This window comes from Petromyzon marinus, unplaced genomic scaffold (assembly GCF_048934315.1).
Source record: "Petromyzon marinus isolate PM22_M1 ecotype Great Lakes invasive population unplaced genomic scaffold, UKy_Petmar_22M1.pri1.0 PM_Scaffold_45, whole genome shotgun sequence".
NCBI classification, from domain to species: Eukaryota; Metazoa; Chordata; class Hyperoartia; order Petromyzontiformes; family Petromyzontidae; genus Petromyzon; species Petromyzon marinus.
The window spans coordinates 18,756-40,539 of record NW_027423446.1 but is presented as its reverse complement, the minus strand read 5'-3'; the positions used below and the strand labels follow the sequence as shown (position 1 = coordinate 40,539).

The window sequence follows — 21,784 nt, the reverse complement described above, 5'->3', positions numbered from 1 at the left end:
ATCGGCGTGAAACGCCAGGGGGCGGTGTCCTTCGCTAGTGACGTCATGTCACCAAAATATTCACCCCACCCCCATCCACCGCTCTCTTGAGCGTGACGTCACCTCTACTTGGTGACTGCCGACATCTGTTCCGGTACAATCCTTATTTGGGTAAAGCTACGCCCAATGACTGCAGATCATTAACATCCTCGACAAATGGACAAGATTCATTAGAATAATTTATTGTTTTATACTTTTATTGTATCCCTTCTACGTGACTTTACCGAAAGAACCAAGAATATAATTTATTAAGTTACAGAGACTCATTGTGGGAGGGGAGTCTTGTTTCCCGGAAGTGACGTCATGTCACCTGCTGCCGCGTGACGTCGCGAGGTAACAGGAAGCTGAAATCCGAGGTGAGAAATTCGCATCGCGGTTGTGGTGGTGGTTGTTGTTGTTGTGGTGGTTGTTGTTGTTGTGGTTGTTGTTGTTGTTTACCAAGGTAGAGCCTCCCTCTTTCTCTCGTAGGGATGGCAATTGAGTAGCAGCGAGCATGGGAATCGATGTCAGCGTGTAACTTTACAACGCGGGGCCTAGCCTCCTGCCCTCGCCTGATTGCATTTGCTTTAATTATCATGCTTAATCTTCTTTGGTTCTTTCGGTAAAGTCACGTAGAATGAGAATAAAATAATAAATTGATAAAATAAAATAACACAATAATATTCTCACGACGTTTCGGCCACAACACAAGCGGCCTTCATTAGGTGAAGGGACGAGACTGTCTGGAGGACAGCGCTGGAGTGAAAAAGCCACGCTCAGATCGCGACCTTTAAGCTGTGTGAGAAGAAACAAAGCGCCTTGAAAAAGGAATTAGCATAAAATTTAGCATTGAAATGGCTGAGTGATTAGCTTGTGACTGGTCACAGAAATGGCTATGTTGAAGTCAAGGCCTACACATCTGAGCTATTCACAGTAGGCCTTGACTTCAACATAGCCATTTCTGTGACCAGTCACAAGCTAATCACTCAGTTATTTCAATGCTACATTCGCCTAGTTATTTCAATGCTAAATTCTCCTGTTTGATTTGTACTAGGTGCCTTTGTGAATTTGTATACTTTGACTTTAACATAGCTATTTCTGTGACCAGTTACAAGCTAATCATTCAGCTATTTCAATGCTAAATTATATGCTAATTCCTTTGTCAAGGGGTGCCTCTGTGGATGTGTATGCTTTAACTTAGCTATTTCAATGCTCAATTCTATGCTAATTCTTTTGTCAAGGGGTGCCTCTGCGGATGTGTATGCTTTAACTTTAATATTGCCATTTCTGTGACCAGTCACAAGCTAATCTCTCATCCATTTCAATGCTAAATTCTATGCTAATTCCTTTGTCAAGGCGCTTTGTTTCTTCTCACACAGCTTAAAGGTCACGATCTGAGCGTGGCTTTTTCACTCCAGCGCTGTCCTCCAGACAGTCTCGTCCCTTCACCTGATGAAGGCCGCTTGTGTTGTGGCCGAAACGTGAGAATATTATTGTTATTTTATTTTATCAAATTATTTTATTCTCATTCTACGTGACTTTACCGAAAGAACCAAAGAAGATGAATCCTTGCAGTCACGAAAGCTTTAAATCGAAATTTATCATGCTTAAGTTTTAATTTGTCTTCACCCGGCTCGCTACTTTGTGACTTTGTTTTCCTTTAAATTTTCACGCGGTTTTTTTTTATATTTTACCAGGCCAAGCCCGCTTGAGCTGCTATACCGCTCTCGTTTTCAGAAGCGACCTGCCCACAACAAGGTGAGGCTTTTCATTTAAAGCTTTCGTGTCTGCAGGGATTCATATTCTTGGTTCTTTCGGTAAAGTCACGTAGAAGGGAAATATTAAAATAATAAAAATATAAAACAATTAAATTATCACGTTTCGACTGCAACAAAAGCAATCAGGTGTGAAAACCACAGAATTTAATTGTTTTATATTTTTATTACTTTATTGTTTCCCTTCTACGTGACTTTACCGAAAGAACCAAGAATATAAGGTGAGGCTTATCAACAGCGTGGCGGTGTTCACTCTAGACGCGTGGCGGTGTTCACTCTAGACGCGTGGCGGTGTTCACTCTAGACGCGTGGTGGTGTTCACTCGACGCGTGGTGGTGTTCACTCTAGACGCGTGGCGGTGTTCACTCTAGACGTGGTGGTGTTCACTCTAGACGCGTGGTGGTGTTCACTCTAGACGCGTGGCGGTGTTCACTCTAGACGTGGTGGTGTTCACTCTAGACACGTGGTGGTGTTCACTCTAGACGCGTGGCGGTGTTCACTCTAGACGCGTGGCGGTGTTCACTCTAGACGCGTGGCGGTGTTCACTCTAGACGTGGCGGTGTTCACTCTAGACGCGTGGTGGTGTTCACTCTAGACGCGTGGCGGTGTTCACTCTAGACGTGGCGGTGTTCACTCTAGACGCGTGGCGGTGTTCACTCTAGACGCGTGGCGGTGTTCACTCTAGACGTGGTGGTGTTCAATCTAGACGCGTGGCGGTGTTCGCTCTAGACGCGTGGTGGTGTTCACTCTAGACGCGTGGTGTTCACTCTAGACGTGGTGGTGTTCACTCTAGACACGTGGCGGTGTTCACTCTAAATGTGGAGGAGAAAGCCGGGGGATCCGGAGGAAAATCCACGCGACCACGGGGCGAGAGAGACACGCAAACTCCAAATATACAGCAGGCATCAGTGTTGGGATCGAACCCACGACTTCCTGTATACCACGTGAGGTAGTTAACATCTCACCATGGAGAGAGAGACACATAGTTTTCATAGTTTAGTTTCATTTTTTTGGTATAGCCCTGTGAGCCATTCGGCTCTTGAATCGGGTGCAACCGCAACAAACAAAAAAAACTAAAACATGAACAAGAAAACTCAGACTCCAAATATACAGCAGGCATCAGTGTTGGGATCGAACCCACGACTTCCTGTATACCACGTGAGGTAGTTAACATCTCACCACGGAGAGACACACACAAACCCCAAATATACATCAGGCTCGGGATCGAACCCACGACTTACTGTATACCCAGTGAGGTAGTTAACAACTCACTACGGAGAGAGAGACACACACAAACTCCAAATATACAGCAGGCATCAGGGTCGGGATCTAACCCACGACTTCCTGTATACCATGTGAGGTAGTTAACATCTCACCACGGAGAGAGACACACAAACTTCAAATATACAGCAGGCATCAGTGTCGGGATCGAACCCACGACTTCCTGTATACCACGTGAGGTAGTTAACATCTCACCACGGAGAGAGACACAAACTCCAAATATACAGCAGGCATCAATGTCGGGATCGAGTGAGGAAGCATTAATACTGAGAAGGTGGCCAGGCATGGTTCTGGACACAACCACCACCTTTTTACCATGCCAGTGTGTGACAGTGTAAAGTTTGTATTTGCAGTAAAGCCGATTAACTCTTTACATTATGAGACCTCCTTTGCCAGTAACAAGATATAGTAATAGGTTTTTACCCTTTTAGCTGGCACAAAAACTGACACCTTTATACAAGGGATCATGTTTGCAATAACCACAACACAAGCAGTCAAAAATGCAAACAAAAAGAGACAACTCTGATAATGATATGCACTGTCCTTGAACTTGATTGGTCCACCCCCGAGACGGCTTTTCTTAGAGCCTAGTCTCCACTGGTGTTGGACCAGATGATGCCAAAAGGCGTTTTGGCGTCAAAAAGGTGTCAGTTTTTGTGCCAGCTAAAAGGGTAAAAACCTATTAACGCTATTGAACACGGAGGTTATATCAAAACAATCGTTTATTTTTGTTTTCCTCTGGAACTCTTTGTAAGAATGGAAACAGGAAGTTAACACAGCACACGTGCAGCTGAAGTTAGATCTGTTCATCCCAGCATTCAAGGAAATCTGAGCCTGGCTTCACACCTCTGAGTTGCGATTGAACATTAACTTATGCATTTCTGTATAACACAAATACAGTGGTACCTCGGTATACGACCGCTTTGGAATACGTCCAATTTGTTATACGTCGTGTTTTGACGAGAAAAAAATGTCTTTGGATACGACGTCTTGTTTGGGATACAACGCGCTTGCTAGAACTTGTATGGGTCAGGATGAGTCACCGCGTACAGTATACCCCGTTCACGACTGAAACAAGCGCAGCTCCTCAGTCAACAAGCCGCAACAGTATTATGTGGAATGACCAAACAATGTCACTTCAGGAACATTCTTAGAAGAAGGCAAAAACAAACTTCAATGGACAGGTTTTTAGTAAAACCGAAACCTGGGGAGCCTCAAACCAGGTCCAAGTCAAGAAAAAAGACGTAAAAGAGAGAGAAAAACCCCAGAATTTCAGCTTCCTGAAGTTTTAATGGAAGAGGGGACTCTCCTTTCAAAAATAATATCGCCTCCCCTTCCTCACCACCATCCTCGTAGGCTATCAACTCCTCTCAGCACGGTAAAATGATGGTAAATGTTATTTTTATTTCAATTTATTTATGACTTTATGCATTTATTTTAATGTATGTATGCATTTTAGTAATAAGTAGTGTCTGTATTATGTTATACAACCCCATTAATGTATAATATGCCAAGTAAAATGTAATTTTGATTTAAAGCTTTCGTGACTGCAGTAATTCATATTCTTAGCTCTTTCGGTAAAGTCACGTTGAAGGGAAACAATAAAATAATAAAATATATTTTATTATTTTGTTTCCCTTCAACGTTATTATTTTATTGTTTCCCTTCAACGTGACTTTTCCGAAGAGAGCTAAGAATAAAAATGGAATTTATTATACAGTACACTGGAACGGATTATTTCCTTTATTTATTATGGGCAAAATTCGTTTGGTTTACGTCATTTTCGGTATAAGTCCTACCTTCTGGAATGAATTAACGACATATACCGAGGTACCACTGTAGTATTATTTTCAACACCCTTTGCTATGTGAGCTAAATTTAGCTCTTAGAAATATTCCTTTCGTAGCCAGACAGCCCAAATTGTGTGCTTGGAGTTTTGGGTTAACATTAATTTTGAAGATACTAGGGCTTTCCAGGCATATTTTTGACCATTTGCCCTCTCATTGTGTGCCATAACAGCCCGTGTGATGAATTTGGGAAACTTTTTCACTACATCATGAATATATGAATAAGTATAGATGTATAAGTCATGTGTGACTGTGTATATATGCATTCCTCTGTGCCTCGATACTGACATGTAGATGGTGTGGATGTTCTCTTTTTTCTGTTTGCAGCTGTCGCTTCCTCTGGAATTGGTCTGATGGAGCAAAGGCACTTAGCTCAGCTCGGTACGACAAGGCAACAATGCGAATGGTGTGCATACAGCACGGATCATCCTGGACATTTTACACAGCACCAGAGAATTCACACAGGAGAGAAACTCTTCAAGTGCACTGTGTGCAACAAGGCATTTGCACGGGCATCACACCTTAGGAACCACCAGAGAACACACACGGGAGAGAAACCATTCACGTGCACTGTGTGTGGGAAGGCATTTTCACAGTCATCTGCTCTTGAAAAACACCAGAGAACACACACAGGAGAGAAACCCTTCAAGTGCAGTGTGTGTGGGAAGGCATTTTTACGGTCATTTGTTCTTCAAAAACACCAGAGAACTCACACAGGAGAGAAACCCTTCAAGTGCACTCTGTGCGGGAAGGCGTTTGCAGATCCATCAAAACTTCAAGTACACCAGAGAACACACACGGGTGAGAAACCCTTCATGTGTACTCTGTGCGGGCAGCTGTTTGCAGATTCATCAAATCTTCAAGTACACCAGAGAACACACACGGGAGAGAAACCCTTCAGGTGCACTCTGTGCGGGAAGCCGTTTGCAGATCCATCAAATCTTCAAGTACACCAGAGAACACACACGGGAGAGAAACCCTTCAGGTGCACTCCGTGCGGGAAGGCTTTTGCACGGTCATCACATCTTCAAAGACACCAGAGAACACACACGGGAGAGAAACCCTTCAGATGCACTCCGTGCGGGAAGACGTTTGCACAACAACCACATCTTCAAGTACACCAGAGAACACTCAAGCATCAGAAGATCCACAAGGAATGGAGTCTGAAATCAGCTTGTGAAAGTCAAAGTGCTGCAATGAGCCCATCCCTCATTAAACAAGAACCGGAAGAAAATCCCAGCTTGGACGCTTTTGAAGGTATCGAGGTGAAATATGAAGAGGTGAAGGTAAAATATGAAGAAGTGATGGTGAAGAGCGAAGAATTGAAGGTAAAATGTGAAGATGAAGATTCAACTCTAAAATCGGACCTTCATATCGATGGTGGCAACGTGAAGCAGGAGCAGAATTCTGACTGTGAGGCAGAGCGAGGCAACTCCCAGCAGTTTGTGGAAGTGGAGGTGTGGGTGGACTTCTTAGACAATACAAAGTCAAATGGAGGCCCGGTAGATGTGTAAGCTTGAGACGATGTTGCTCCTATAGATTCACCTTTGTCACAGGCCTTTAATGAAAATAGTAGGGGGTGATGGTTGATGTGGCATCTCAGTTGTGGAGTTTGTAGGTAAGGTTTGGAATTTGCTAAATTTTTATCCAGACGCCAGCATGCAATGGCCTACTCATTTTGAATGACACAATAGTTTGTTGTACATACTGTTAAGCAGATGGTGCATTTAAAACAAATCGGCTTGTATAATTGATGTAACGATGCAGTAATTCAATTTGTTAACATGCCTGTGTTGTATATATAGGCCTTTTTCCAAAAAAGGAATATTAAGAATAATTCTGCCAATTTTTTATATAATTGATCGGGGCGAGCATGGGGCATGAAAGGGTGAGGCACACCCCACCCCTCACACCCAGCTGACTTACCGCTTTCAAAGCAACTCAAGGGAGGAGGCCATAAAGAGCCATTAAATAAACTCCGGGGCAAAGGGAGGTTAACAACGATCTGCAAAATCTCCAGATTGTCAAAGGACCACATGCCATGACCTCCCTGGACATTTGGATAGCTCACAAACAAATATCCATAATCACTGGCACGGACACAGAGCAAAGGGCAAACGGATAATATAACTGATATATATTTTTATACGGGAAAAGTTTGAAGTTTGGCTATAAGAATAAGTCGACATTATAGACTGCAGTATTCCTTATTTTATTTCTTATTGTATCTTTCTATCTACGCGACTTTACCAAGAGAACCAAAGTACATGAGTTCCTGCAATCACGAAAGCTTAAGTCCAAACTAAGCTATATCTCTGACCTCGAGAATAAAAAGCACAGATCCCTGTGTTGTATATATAGGTGTTATGAAAATTGATGAAAATAATGAAAATTAAATGAAATTTTAGATTTGCATAATTTATCCGAAATTATGTTAATCAGTGTAATTAGGCGCATAAATTATGCTGATTCGAGAGATAATCGTATTAATCTATGCGAGTGGGCGTGGTTATGATAATGCAGGTCGTTATGGATTATCAGGTCGAGCCTCGGTGACTAGGATTGTGTTATGAATTGGAATGACGCAATTAATCGTATGCAGTGACGCAGGCGTTGTGAGCGTGAATGAGAGAGAGTCGATTCGACTCTGCTCTTTAATTCCGTATTATCGATAAGGATACGATTACTCTCGATTGAACATTACGAATTATGTGTGTTATGGATTATGTGTGGTGATTGTGTGCTTATGATAGGTCCCCAGGATTCAGATCTCATACGCAGAACAATATTATGCAGAATTTCAGGAAGAATCACACACAAACCTTCTGCTTTGATCAATTTTATTTTCTAGCTAACTTTAATTTTTGGATAATATGAAAACTCTCGACCTTGGAATTTCAACACAGCGTTAACATGATACCATCACGATTGCGTTTCACCTCGATAGCGGCACCTGTGGTTAATTCCCGACGCGTAACACAATCAATCGGTTGTTGAGAGAGAGATTAAAAACATGCAACTATTCTATCAAAACCTTAACCTTATAATATGTAAATTCGTGTTTAAACATTGCCCACACAGTACCACATCCATTCATAGACCTTCAAGTCAATTCTTATCACGTTGTTAACAGGACGATTGGTTATTATGCAACTCAATGACAGCAGTATTTTCCTTTATGAATTGATTTTTAATGCACCACCTTGGAGTGGCACCCTTCTTGATTATCCCGATATGCGTATCGTGTGTCTTCTTTATCACTGGTTCAATTCTTTGCGTAAAGCAGACGCCGAGGTTAGCATCTCTTGTGTCCAAAATGTGTTTCCTGTGTGTTGCGGCGCGGTGGGGGAGTGAGGGGGAGAGTGTGGAGGAGGGGTTGCATACGACCGGCTGCCAGTTTCTGTCCACCGCTGGCTGGATGAGTCAGCACGACGCTCGCCGTCGTCGCGCCGATGGGTGTTGAGTGCGGGGCCGCTGCCCTCTCAGCGCTGGTGACGCGAAGTTGCGCGCTGTAGCACGCTGGTGGCACGCTGTTGGCACGCGCTGGTGCTGGTGGCACGCTGGTGGCACGCTGTTGGCACGCGCTGGTGCTGGTGGCACGCTGGTGGCACGCTGTTGGCACGCGCTGGTGCTGGTGGCACGCTGGTGGCACGCTGTTGGCACGCGCTGGTGCTGGTGGCACGCTGGTGCCGCGCGCTCCCTTTCCTTGAAGATGCGCGAACGCGCCCGTGCTGATTCGCTGACAGCAGGTTTCCTCCACTGCTGTATGACTCAAGTTGCACGCGCTTGGTCGCTGGTTTGCTGAAGTTGTTGGCGGCTGCCCAAGCTTTTCCGCTGCTGGTTGAGCCACGTTGCACGTGCTTTCTTTGTGGAGATGCTCGAGCGCTCTCAGCGCTGATTCGCTGATACTTTGTTGGCGGCTGGCCAAGCTTTTTCTTCAGTTGAGTGAGTTGAGTCGCACGTGCTCTCTCTGTTGAAGTGCGCGAACGCGCCCGTGCTGGTTCGCTGACAGCAGGTTTCCTCCACTGCTGTATGACTCACTTTTGTTGATACATCGCGACTCGGCGATCCTCGCTACTCAGCGAGGCTCGGAGCCAGCCGCTCCATGCGACTGCTCGTCCTGTGGACGTCTTGACTCGCTGATCTGTCTTGACTCTTGACTTAACTTCACTGACTTTTTGAAAATGCGGCTGACCGTTATATTCAAAGGCAATTCTCTCTGCGCAGTGGAAAAGGTGGGGCGGGGTCTGTGTGTGTGAGTTCGTGTGTGTGTGTGTACAGATGGCTCCTGCGATAACGATCTGTTTGCCCTGGCGTGAAATTCCTCTCTCGCGCTCTTCGAGAGAGACAAAGGTGGTCGGGCTTGCTTGGGATATTGTTTAACTCTTTCGTAAGTTTGCCCGTTCGCCTCATTCCTTCTCGATAACCTTTGATGTGACTCGGTATTCCTGCTCCAAGCTTTGTTTTAACAGTAAAAGTATTAAAGGTGAAAATCATTTGATAGCGAATTAATTATTGGATAATAATTCACTGATGTATCTGGTGGCCTGGTCTTAATTGGAGTGAGCGCGAGGACCGCTAACTTTAGCTTATTCTTGTTATTGCATTTTAATTTTGAACCGTTGTTTTAATGACAGAGGAAAATATATGTATGGTTTAACCCGTGGGCGTCCTCGTTTCTGGCTTGCGGAGGGCTTCCCTCTGCGTGACCTCCCTTAGGGCACATCAAACTCTTGTTCATCTGGAGATCTTCGCAGATAGCTGCTAACATCCTCGCCTCGAGAGTTTTATTATTTCTTTATTTTTTAATGGTCTGTTTATGACCGACATCTGGTTTTTCGTGTTTCTGGCTTACGGGTTTTATTCATTATTAAAAATATATATATTGTTTGTCACGAAAGAAAGGAAAAATAAATCTATGTGTATGCATCCGTAAATATTCTTATGGATATTAATTGTGGAAAAAGGGCCGTATACAACACCTGGATACAGACAGGGAGCAAAAGTGAATAAAACCCTTGAAATACTGGAGGTAACATCTAATGACATTACAAATCTTGGTTAAACATAAACCAAATAATAATCACAGATTAGACCTAGGGTAAATCAAAAGAGATACAACAAAAATAGGTCAAACACACAAGACCAGATGATATGTATTCCATGGAATCAGAGCCTCCCTGGCCGCCTTTGTCTTCCAACAATTTGACACAACACATGGCTGCCATAAAATACGTGGAAGGGAGAGTGCCTCCCCTCCCTTTTAGCAGAGACCACGAAGAAAGGGGGGGTGGGCAGGGATACAAACAAAGATAAAATGTGATGGTAAAACAAAGGTCAAAACGGGGGGGGGGGACAACCAGGCGGCTGCCACGGGAGGACGGTGACAAAGGGCGAGAGAGAAACGTGGAGAGAGGGGAGAGAATTTGAGATATAACCAACGACAGATCATGCGAGTTGAGTGCTACGACATCTCCAGGGGTACTGCAACGGGCAGACTCCGGGGCATGGCCTCGAGATCAACAATGGGTGTTGTGTCTCGCAGAGAAGAGGGGCGAGGTGATGCTCGGTGCCGAGTTCGGCCTGGACCGACAGAGTATCGCTGAAAGTTTTATTCTATATTTATCCTGATGTTTTGAATCGCTTGCAAAGTCAAGGATTGCGATAAGTTGTATTGTACTAAGCTATCAGAGTGGTGTAAGAGGTGTGCGAATACAATTTACAATTTTGAGAGAGTGACCCAGCCAGCGACAAGCAGCGCACAGCAAGAGCCCTCTTGGAAGGGCGGAGAGCACGGAAGTTGAGCAAAGCAAAGGCGAAGCCCTGAAGGAAGGGTGGAAGAGGCATTACGGAATGCCAGCGTGAAGCTGGCAGCTGCATGCCAAAGGAGAGAGACTGGAGCAGTGGAAAGAGCCTGACCAGCTGCCCGTGAGGAAGAGAAGAGCGCCGTGAGTTCGACCCGCACTCACACCGACCAGCACAAGCTGGGAACCAAGACAAGAGTGAGGAACGGTGACCAGCGGGCGAGCTGCGGGCGCTATCTGAAGACGGAATCATCGCGCACTGCCGAGCGAGAGAGAGCGAGGAAGCTGTGTGTATGACCCTCCCCCACACGACGCATGGCCCTGCGTCTGCTTTACGCAAATAATTGAACAAGCGGCAAAGAAGACACAACACGCATATCTCGACAAATAAGATTGTTCAAAAAAGTTATTTGTGTTTCAAGAAGGGTTGCCATTCCAAGGTAGTGCGTTTAAATATCAGCTGATAGTGAAAAGCATTGCTGCCCGTCGAGTTACATGAAGATGATTGTTTAGAAGTATTTTACTCATTCGTTTTCGTTAATTGCATAATCTTGCCAATGAATTAATTGATAACTACTCTTGCTTTGGTACATGTTCCTTCATTACTGTTTGTATGAATATCGTCGCGTGAATTTTAAGGACTTTCTCCCATCACCATATATGCTCATGTCACTGAGGAATTAATCGATTGTCCTGTTATCCAGTTGAACAACGTAATCATTGAGGGTTAAATGTACGGATCAATGAGAACATCTCCAGGAGTACTGTGTTGACAATTCCAAGCATAAGAGATTGCATATTAGAGTGTTATGTTTTTGTTTAGAAATTAAAGTTGCTTAACGCAGAAGTGTCTGAGTGGTGCCTTCCTAAGTTCATGCGTAATAATCTTTATTATAAGAACTGTATCCTGCGATGAGATTTTTATTTGGAGACCTGACCTAAACACACTAAGACAAATGTTGCGGACCTCCGCAACTAAGCCGAGGGCGTGCGTTCGCTAACGCAGAGCGCACACCCAGGGTACGCCGCCGAGGTCCAACGATATCTGGCTGGCACCTCGTGGTGGCAGCCAGACGTAAGCTGCACACGCCTCTAGTGGAGACAGTCCAGGCCGAGGTAAAAGGCTAAACGGGCGGGTGTCCCAATTAGAGCCAGAGTTTGGGCTGATGCATATCGGGAGGGGAAGAGGGAGCGGGCAGGGGGCCTCCTACGGAGCCGCCACCCTCCCCCGGGCATGCTTTGTGACCAACAGGGGCATCGTGTGAGAGACTGTCCCCAGATCACCCGAGCGCCAAGGTTAAACACCAAGGCCTCCCTAGAAAGGGGACCACCGGGGGGTGCAATCGATGTGGTCCCAACAGAAATAAACTGTAATGATAATAGCGAGCGAGTGACCCCCATGCAACACCCAAGAACACGGTGACTTCGGGTGACTGGCTGCGGGAGCTGGTGGCAGGAATCACGGGGGCCACGTCGCTGGCGGAAGGGCAGGTGAACGGGCGGCATACACGGATTGTTGGACACGGGGGCGGTAGCCTCGCTCGTGAGCACGGCACACTGCAACGTGGTCGGGGTTGACGTGGACCGCCTACAGGCCCCGGACCGCACGCTGCACACTGCAAGCAGAGCAGGGATGGGCCTGCTGGGGAGGGTCACCCTGGAGGTCCGTCTCGGACACCAGGTGTGTACCCAGGAGTTCTACGTCTCGAGCCTGTTATGCCACGAGTGGATTGCAGATATCGACCTCCTGGAAAAGTTGGGGCTCAACGTGCAAGTCCCGCCAGCGATGCGCCACCGTGGAAGGCGGCGGGGAGCGGATTCCGTTCCTGGGACAAGAGCCGGGTCGCCCCCACGTTGAGCCCGTGGCCGCTATCCTGGCGTCGGCCGTCACCGTCGGCCCCCTCGCGGAGATGCTGGTGCCGGTGGCAACACCCTCCACCGACCCCGCACACCGACCATCGGGTGAAGTAATGCGGACTCCTCACCCGGAGTTGGCGGTATGGTACGGGGTGGTGGGGTCGTTCATGCTAGTAAACGCGGATGGGGGCCGACTTTATGCGGGTATTTAACCCCCACAGTACCCCAGCAGTGCTGCGACAGTGCACTGCGGTAGCCATAGTACACCCCTGCACGCACGCCACTAACAGCTCGGTGTTTGAGGAGCTCTGCCGCTCCGAGGACAACCAGGACCTGGCCTGGCGAGTTGGCCCGACTCCCAGAGCCGAGGTCGTCCGCCTGCTTGACGCGCTACATGTACCCTGAGCAGATTTACCCAAGGGGGAGGCCGATCAGCTGCGCGGGTTATTACGGGAGTACGCCGACGTGTTCAGTGAGCACGATTCGGATGTGGGCCGGACAGACCTCGTTAAGCACCAAATTGACACGGGTGCCGCCCACCCCATTAAACTCCCCGCATACCGAGTGGGCGCACCTGAACGGGCTCAGATTAAAGAGGCTGTCACGGATATGCTCCGTGATAACATAATCCAGCCCTCAGCGAGCCCCTGGTCTGCCCTGGTCGTGCTGGTGACGAAGAAGGATGGGTCGACCTGGTTCTGTGTGGATTATCTAAAGCTGAATGCGGTTACCTTTGGCAACGCCTTCCCCATCCCCCGCATCGATGACACCTTTGACAGCCTAGCAGGGGCGTGGTATTTTTCCACCCTCAACCTAGTGTCCGGGTACTGGCAGGTGGGGATGGCAGAGGAGTATCGGCCAAAGACCACATTTACCACCCCGATGGGACTGTTCCGAGTTCCGAGTACTCCCGTTCAGACTCACTAACGCGCCTGCGACATTCCAGCGGTTGATAGAGTTGGGACTTGCAATGGGAAGTGCCTAATTTACCTGGATGACGTGATAGTGTTCAGGAGGTCCCTGTCCGAGCACTGGTCCAGGTTACGGGAGGTGTTCCAACGACTGCGAGCAGCCCATCTCAAGCTCAAGCCGCGTGTCATTGCACAGCGCGAGGTTGGGTACCTTTGACACTGCGTCAGCGAGGCATGGGTGCACACTGACCCGGAAAAGGTATGCGCCATAGTGGAATGGCAACGGCTGAGGAACCTGACGGAGATCAGGTCATTTTTGGGGCTAGCCACTTGTTGTCGTCGATTTGTGAAGCGATTCAGCGAGATTGCACACCCCCTCACCCAACTCACTTCCCCTAAAAAACCCCTATCAGTGGATGGCGGCCTGCCAGACGGCCTTCACCACCCTCAAGGACCACCTCACCCATACCCCCCACCCTGGCTTTCCCTGACTTTTCCACCGATTTTATTTTGGACACCGACGCCTGCAGCAGCGGGCTGGGTGCGGTGTTGTCACAGGTGCAGGATGGGATGCAGCGGGTCATCGCATACGCCAGCCGGACTCTGAGCGGGGCCGAGCTGAATGATTGCGTGACCCGTCAGGAACTGTATGCCGTGATTTTAACGTGTAAGCAGTTCCGGCCGTATCTGTACGGCAAGAAATGTCGCGTGCGCACCGACCACTATGCTCTGCAGTTCCTCCTAACATTCAAGGAACCGCGGGGGCAGATGGCCTGGTGGCTGACGCAGCTGCAGGAGTACAACCTGCAGATCGAGTGCAGGGCTGGGCGGACGCACGCAAACGCGGACGCCTTGTCAAGGCGACCCGCGGTGTGCGCCGAGACGAGGGCGGCGGAGGCCTTCCCGTGCTTCACGGGGGGACGCTGCCGACAGGCAAACGCCCCCCCTAGAGCACCCTGAGACTAACCCCCCTCCGCTGAGAGAAAGTTCCGTGTGTGCCACGGAGGTCCCTGCAGAAGGAGCCAGGGAGCCAGGGAGCCAATGGACCGCCCGGCGGGCACGGGGCCCACACCCCGGGGCCCGACAGGCCGCTCAGCCCCACCGGGTCAGATCCAAGAGGACGTCGGCTGTGCGTTCCCGGGCCTGGATGACAAGCAGCTGAGACAGGCCCAGCGGCGGGACCCGGACCTGGCGGCGGTGGAGGCGCCTTCAACCATTGGTTACCGACATCCAGAAGTTAATCAGCAAAGAGCATTTCTAGTCCTAGTTTGACAAAATCTACGTCAACACGTAATACAAAATTATAATTCGTGTCGTAGAGAATGTATCTCCTCTACGTGTAACTTTTGAGTGGTATGCCTTGTAACCGATGAATGATCCGAGTGTGCTCCCTATTTCAAAGACAATGAGTTGCTCCAGAGGCAGACGCTTCCTGAAAACGCAAAAATACCCTTTGACTTGTATCACAAGAACAATGAGTCTCACCTGAGTTATCTGTACAGGTTACTTACAAAACACACACTTTGTCCTAACATCACTTAATCAATGTTTGACCCTTATAGACAAAATGTTACATGTACACACACAATCAAACAAGTATTCATTCTAAATTGACAGGCATATGAACAAAATTTAATTACTGCACTGAAATATACTGCATCAGGTTACATCGCATTAAGAAGCTATTTTAAAAAGATACGCACCGTCTACTCAAAATGAGTAGGCCATTGCATGCTGGCGTCTGGGTCAAAATTGAGCAAATTCTAAACATTAGCTACAAACTCCACAACTGAGATGCCACATCAACCATCGCCCCCTACTGACAGGCTCTTGTTCAAATGCAGGCCGGTGCAGGGCCACCACCTTTGCCACACAGGGGCAGCTGCTACTTGGGGATGCTCTTCGAGTGTTTGAGAAGAGATACGACAGAACACTCTGAATTGCCAGAGGCGATTAAGCAAGCACCATATAAATTGAATTATTAGAACCTTGTGAATGCTTGGGAGCTTATTGGCTCTTGCTCCTGGTTAGAGATCTACCCAACCCACAGGTCCACAAAGACTGGCCGCTCTTACCCTGCAGGTTGAACCTAGGAATTGAGTGTTCAACTTCACATTCTTATCATTAAAGGCCTGTGACAAGGTGCATCTATTTGAGCGACATCGTCTCTGCCTTACACATCTACCGGGTCTCCATTTGACTTTGTATTGTCTCGGAGGAAGTCCACCCACACCTCCACTTCCACAAACTGCTGGGAGTTGCCTCGCTTTGCCTCACAGTCAGAATTCTCCTCCTGCTTCACGTTGCCTCCATCAATGTGAAAGTCCGATTTCGGAGTTGAATCTTCATCTTCACATTTTACCTTCACTTCTTTGCTCTTCACCATCACTTCTTCACATTTCACCTTCACCTCTTTATATTTCACCTCGATATCTTTAAAAGTGTTCAAGCTGGGATTTTCTTCCAGTTCTTGTTTCATGAGGGATGGGCTCATTGTGGCACTTTGACTTTCACAAGCTGATTTCAGACTCCACTCCTGGTGGATCTTCTGATGCTTTTGTTTTCTCTGGTGTACATGAAGATTTGATGAAAGTGCAAACGCCTTCCCACACACACTGCACTTGAAGGGTTTCTCTCCTGTGTGTGTTCTCTGGTGTCTTTGAAGATGTGGTGAATGTGCAAACGCCTTCCCACACACACTGCACTTGAAGGGTTTCTCTCCCGTGTGTGTTCTCTGGTGTGTTACAAGAGTAGATAACTGTGCAAACGCCTTCCCACACACACTGCACTTGAAGGGTTTCTCTCCCGTGTGTGTTCTCTGGTGTTTTTTAAGAGTAGATGATTGTGCAAACGCCTTCCCACACACACTGCACTTGAAGGGTTTCTCTGCTGTGTGTGTTCTCTGGTGTATTTGAAGATGTGGTGAAAGTGCAAACGCCTTCCCACACACACTGCACTTGAAGGGCTTCTCTCCCGTGTGTGTTCTCTGGTGTACATGAAGATTTGGGGAAAATGCAAACGCCTTCCCACACACACTGCACTTGAAGGGTTTCTCTCCTGTGTGTGTTCTCTGGTGTGTTGCAAGAGTAGATAACTGTGTAAACGCCTTCCCACACACACTGCACTTGAAGGGTTTCTCTCCCGTGTGAGTTCTCCGGTGTGCTACAAGAGTAGATGAATGTGCAAACGCCTTCCCACACTCACTGCACTTGAAGGCTTTATCTCCCGTGTGTGTTCTCTGGTGTATTTGAAGATGTGGTGACTGTGCAAACGCCTTCCCACACAGACTGCACTTGAAGGGTTTATCTCCCGTGTGTGTTCTCTGGTGTACTTGAAGATGTGGTGAATGTGCAAACGCCTTCCCACACAAACTGCACTTGAAGGGTTTCTCTCCTGTGTGTGTTCTCTGGTGTCTTTGAAGATTTGGTGACTGTGCAAACGCCTTCCCACACACACTGCACTTGAAGGGTTTCTCTCCTGAGTGTGTTCTCTGGTGTGTTACAAGAGCAGATGAACGTGCAAACGCCTTCCCACACACACTGCACTTGAAGGGGTTCTCTCCTGTGTGAGTTCTCTGGTGCCATGTCAACTGTGCAGGACGATCCGTGCTGTATGCACGCCGGTCGCATTGTTGCCTTTTTGCACCGAGCCGCGCCGAGTGCCTTTGCTCCATCAGACAAATTCTGCAGAGGAAGCGACAGCGGCAGAAAGAAAAAAATTATATCCACACCATCTACACGTCAGTATCGATGCACAGAATAATGCATATACACAGTCACACGTGACTTATACGTCTATACTAATTCATATATTCATGTTATAGTGAAAAAGTGTCCCAAATTCATAACACGGGCTGTTATGGCACACAATGAGAGGGCAAATAGTTATAAACGTGCCTGGAAGCCCTAGTATATTCAAAATGAATGTTAACCCAAAACTCCGAGCACACAATGTCGGCTGTCTGGCTTCAAAAATAACATTTATGAAAGCTAAATTCAGCTGACATAGCAAAGGGTGTTGAAAATAATACTATTTGTGTTATGCAGAAATGCATAAATTAATGTTCAATCGTAACTTAGAGGTGTGAAGCCAGGCTCAGATGTCCTTGAATGCTGGGATGAACAGTTCCGACTTCAGCTGCACATGTGCTGTGATAACTTCCTGACTCCATTGTTACAAAAAGTTCCAGAGGAAAACAAAAATAAACTACTGTTTTGATATAACCTCCGTGCTCAATAGAGTTAATAGACTTTACTGCAAATACAAACTTGACCCTGTCACACACTCAGAGGTGGAGCCAGGATTTTCAGGTAGGGGGGCAACCCCTTCAGCAATGAAAAATGATAGTTGTTAGTAAGGAGTTGTAAGTAGGGAGTTGTTAGTAAGTAAGGACTTGTCCTATGCTTTTTATTCGACGCGTGTGAAAGGCATCACACTCGCTCAAAGTGTTTGCCATCAGGGAAGTCGTGTACTGTATACGCAACTGTGCACAATTCTGCAAGTCGCTTGTAACTGCTTTGCCGTTACTTATTGCCAATTATGGACTCGGACTGTTGTCCTCTCATAGAGTGCCTGGCACGTAATAATATGCCACACGGTGGCAGTGGGGGTCGCAAAATGCTGATTTATCTATATATATAAAAGGGAAATGTGTGGATGTGTGTCTGTTCGAAAGTGTTTAGCATACTTCCCAAAATGCTACACACTTGAAATTTGGCATGTGGGTAGGTTCCACACTGTACAAAATGAAAAAAGTATGACAATATACTTTTGTATTTTGTATGACCATGAAGTTTGTGGCGTCAACCGGCAACACACCTGAGTTAAGCGCTCTGTAATGCTTAGAGCTGTTAACAGCATGCCGGGATATTTTAGGTGGCGCTTCGCTCCTGGCCGATAAAGCCATTGGTTTCTCAGAGTTTCAATACATATCCGTGCGAAAAACAGGTAGAACTGCTATCTTAAATATGAAGCACAACATTACATGTTTGTTTGTGTGAAGCAGCAAAACCTCTCCAACACTGAGCTCTGGCGTCATGAAAATTTCACAGCTTATGCTGTCTGGAATTTCTAAGTGAACGCGACTATTTTCAGCTCACCACGTCATTCCCTTCCCGAGTGGCCAAAATCGACCTTGCGTAGAAGTGGATTAAGGATAAATTTCCTTGAGTGAAAACATCCGATTTAGGTAACTTGATTTGTTTCGGATTTTTTCTTTCTTGCAAGCATCAACATTTTTAAGGGTTTTTCAGTGAAATATAAGGGAATATGAAATGTATCTAAGACAAGAATCCAAGTCCCGGGCGAAGCCGGGTAGTGAAGCAAGTTACTAATATACCCCAATGATCCTACCGAAATTAGGGATTTCGATCGGATCATTGTTGGGCACGTGCCACCCCACCCCCATTGGCTCCACCAGTCACACACTGGCATGGTTCACAGGTGGTGGTGTGTCCAGACCCACGCCTGGCCACCTTCACCTGCTCAGAATTCATGCTTCCTCACTCCAAGTAGAGTGAACATCACCACACATCTAGAGCGAACACCGCCACGCGTCTAGAGCGAACACCGCCACGCGTCTAGAGCGAACACCGCCACGCGTCTAGAGCGAACACCGCCACGCGTCTAGAGCGAACACCGCCACGCGTCTAGAGCGAACACCGCCACGCGTCTACAGCTAACACCGCCACGCGTCTAGAGCGAACACCGCCACGCGTCTAGAGCGAACACCGCCACGCGTCTAGAGCGAACACCGCCACGCGTCTAGAGTGAACACCGCCACGCGTCTAGAGTGAACACCGCCACGCGTCTTAGAGCGAACACCGCCACGCGTCTAGAGCGAACACCGCCACACGTCTAGAGCGAACACCGCCACGCGTCTAGAGCGAACACCGCCATGCGTCTAGAGTGAACACCGCCACGTGTCTAGAGAGAACACCACCATTCGTCTAGAGCGAACACCGCCACGCGTCTAGAGCGAACACCGCCACGCGTCTAGAGCGAACACCGCCACGCGTCCAGAGTGAACACCGCCACGCGTCTAGAGCGAACACCGCCACGTGTCTAGAGCGAACACCGCCACGCGTCTAGAGTGAACACCGCCACGCGTCTAGAGTGAACACCACCACGCTGTTGACAAGCCGCACCTTGTTGTTATTGTTGTCGCTTCAGAAAACAAGAGCGGTACAGCAGCTCAACGCCGGCGTGGCCTGGTAAAAAATGAAAAAAAAAACTGTGAATATTTAAAACAAAACAAAGTTACAAAGTAGCGAGCCAGGTGAAGAGAAATTTACACTTAAGCAAGATACTCTTTGGTTCTTTCGGTAAAGTCACGAAGAAAAAAATAAATAAATCATAGTTTCAGTTTCATTCATTTGGTATAGCCCTGTGAGCCATTCGGCTCTAGAATCGGGTTGAACCGCAACAAACAAAAAACTAAGACATGAACAAGAACACATCTTGAAGTGACTACGTGACTGTGCAAACAGAAAATCCAGGGGAAAACAGTAAAATATTCCACAAAAAGCACCGTACACCATCGCTGTATGCAAATAGCATATGACGTTTCGATTGCAACACAAGCAATCATCATCAGGTACAAATAAAAGAGAAAACCTCGTAAACTTAGAAACCTAATGCAATACAACACAGAGAGTCGGCTAACGTAACAGTCAACACCCCACCTGGTTGATAACGTTCTTCCAAAGATTGTTCAATTTGAGAGAGACAAAACACAGACACGGAGACACATAGACAGAGAGAGATAACACAGAGACACACAGAGAGAGACACACAGAGAGAGACACACACATAGGCACACAGAGAAACAACGCCTCTGTGTCGAGGCCTTCAATAGAGAGAGGGGGGGTAGATAAATTAGCATGTCAATGCAAGGCCGTAGCCATGGAGTCAACATGAGGGGGGGGGGCAAATCTTCCAGGAGGTCTGGGGTCCCCCCCCCCAGAAAAAAATGAAAATTTGAAAACTAATTTCATGCCATTTCCACCATAAAATATTTTAAAAATTCACTAACACATGGGATGGAATTTTTTTTATTTGATACAATGTCTAATATTGTATTGTATTACATTGCTCTGTTTTTTCTTTTTTACCTTTTCTTGTTTCAAAGTATGTAATGGCAGAGATTAGGGATTCATATAGTACAACGCAATCATATAAACAGAAATCTATGCCTTGTTATATGAAGACAAGTCCAGATTTTGTGGCCAAGGTTTAGCAAATTGTTATTATTAACAAAGCATCGCAATTAATATTTAAAAAAATATTTTTATATAAATATATTGGGGGGGACATTTTGAGCATATTTGATTATTGGGGAGGATGTGTGTCCCCCAATATATATTATAATTATTATAATATATTATAATTACGGCCTTGTGTCAATGAGAGATTTGGAGCTTTGGTGACTGCAGGAAAAATAATAACACGAGGATACAGAGAGAAAGCACACTTAATCAAACAAACTGAGTACAATTAGGAAATGTGATGCAATGCAACACAGAGAGTCGGTCAACACACATTAACGCATAGCCTGGGTGATTACTTTCTTACAAAAATTGCTCAACTAAGCAAGAGAATTGAAGCAAACGCGATCAGGCGAGGGCAGGAGGCAAGGCCCCGCGTGGCTAGGCCCCGCGCTGTAAAGTTCCAACCTGGACATCGTTTCCATGCTCGCTGCTACTCAATTGACATCCCTACGAGAGAGAGAGCGAGGCTCTACCTCGGTAAACAACAACCACCACAACAACCACCACCACAACCGCAATGAGAATTTCTCACCTCGGATTTCAGTACACGGGCAGAGCAGCAGCTTCCTGTTATCTCGCGACGTCACGCGGCAGCAGGAGGTGACATGACGTCACTTGTGGGAAACGATAACACTCCCCTCCCGCAAAGAGCGGATCTGTAACGTGAATAAATTATGTTAATGAGCCCGTCCCATACGTGGAGGGAGGGGGCGTGGGTGCTGAACCCGTCGCAATAAACTCGCGACGGCTTTCACGAATACATTATGTTAATGACGGGCAGTCACCAGGCGTAGCTTTGCCCAAATAAGGATTGGCAGTGGAACAGAAATCGGCAGCGGCCGAACGGAGGTGACGTCACGCTCAAGAGAGCGGTGGTCGGGATTGGGCGACATGACGTCACTAGCGAGACCCACCGCCCCCTGGCGTTTAACGCCGATTGAGGTCACGCTGAGCGGTGACGCCAGAGAGCGGGGTCAGAGTGCAAGTTTGTTTACAGAGGGGGAGCGGCAGTGACGTAGTGAG

General features: G+C 47.1%; 2 protein-coding genes across 7 annotated transcripts; one reads left to right on the top strand and one right to left on the bottom strand.

The window, feature by feature from the left end:
* The first annotated feature begins 299 nt into the window (after window positions 1–299).
* Window positions 300–11,572, top strand: LOC116958304 (uncharacterized). Of its 4 annotated transcripts, XM_076064446.1 has the most exons (3): window positions 332–395; window positions 1,716–1,776; window positions 5,249–11,572. In XM_076064446.1, the coding sequence occupies exon 3, from the start codon at window positions 5,275–5,277 to the stop codon at window positions 6,433–6,435; it is 1,161 nt and encodes a 386-aa protein (XP_075920561.1). In that variant the 5' UTR covers window positions 332–395; window positions 1,716–1,776; window positions 5,249–5,274; the 3' UTR covers window positions 6,436–11,572. The 4 variants fall into 4 exon arrangements, with proteins under 4 accessions (XP_075920563.1, XP_075920561.1, XP_075920564.1 ...); XM_076064448.1 differs by lacking the exon at window positions 1,716–1,776 and having other exon boundaries at window positions 300–395; XM_076064449.1 differs by lacking the exons at window positions 332–395; window positions 1,716–1,776 and adding an exon at window positions 2,969–3,253.
* A 3,531-nt stretch (window positions 11,573–15,103) lies between these two features.
* LOC116958309 (uncharacterized) lies at window positions 15,104–21,414 on the bottom strand. 3 transcript variants are annotated; one of them, XM_076064438.1, is made up of 3 exons: window positions 21,294–21,414; window positions 19,640–19,702; window positions 15,104–17,176 (listed from the first exon to the last, which is right to left on the bottom strand). In XM_076064438.1, the coding sequence occupies exon 3, from the start codon at window positions 17,164–17,166 to the stop codon at window positions 15,667–15,669; it is 1,500 nt and encodes a 499-aa protein (XP_075920553.1). In that variant the 5' UTR covers window positions 17,167–17,176; window positions 19,640–19,702; window positions 21,294–21,414; the 3' UTR covers window positions 15,104–15,666. The 3 variants fall into 3 exon arrangements, with proteins under 3 accessions (XP_075920553.1, XP_075920554.1, XP_075920555.1); XM_076064439.1 differs by having other exon boundaries at window positions 15,104–17,195; window positions 19,641–19,702; XM_076064440.1 differs by lacking the exon at window positions 19,640–19,702.
* Between the last annotated feature and the right edge of the window lie 370 nt (window positions 21,415–21,784).

Coding starts and splice junctions, on each gene's coding strand:
- LOC116958304 (XM_076064448.1), top strand. CDS start 5,275: ATGGAGCAAAGGCACTTAGCTCAGCTCGGTACGACAAGGCAACAATGC.
- LOC116958309 (XM_076064438.1), bottom strand. CDS start 17,166: ATGGAGCAAAGGCACTCGGCGCGGCTCGGTGCAAAAAGGCAACAATGC.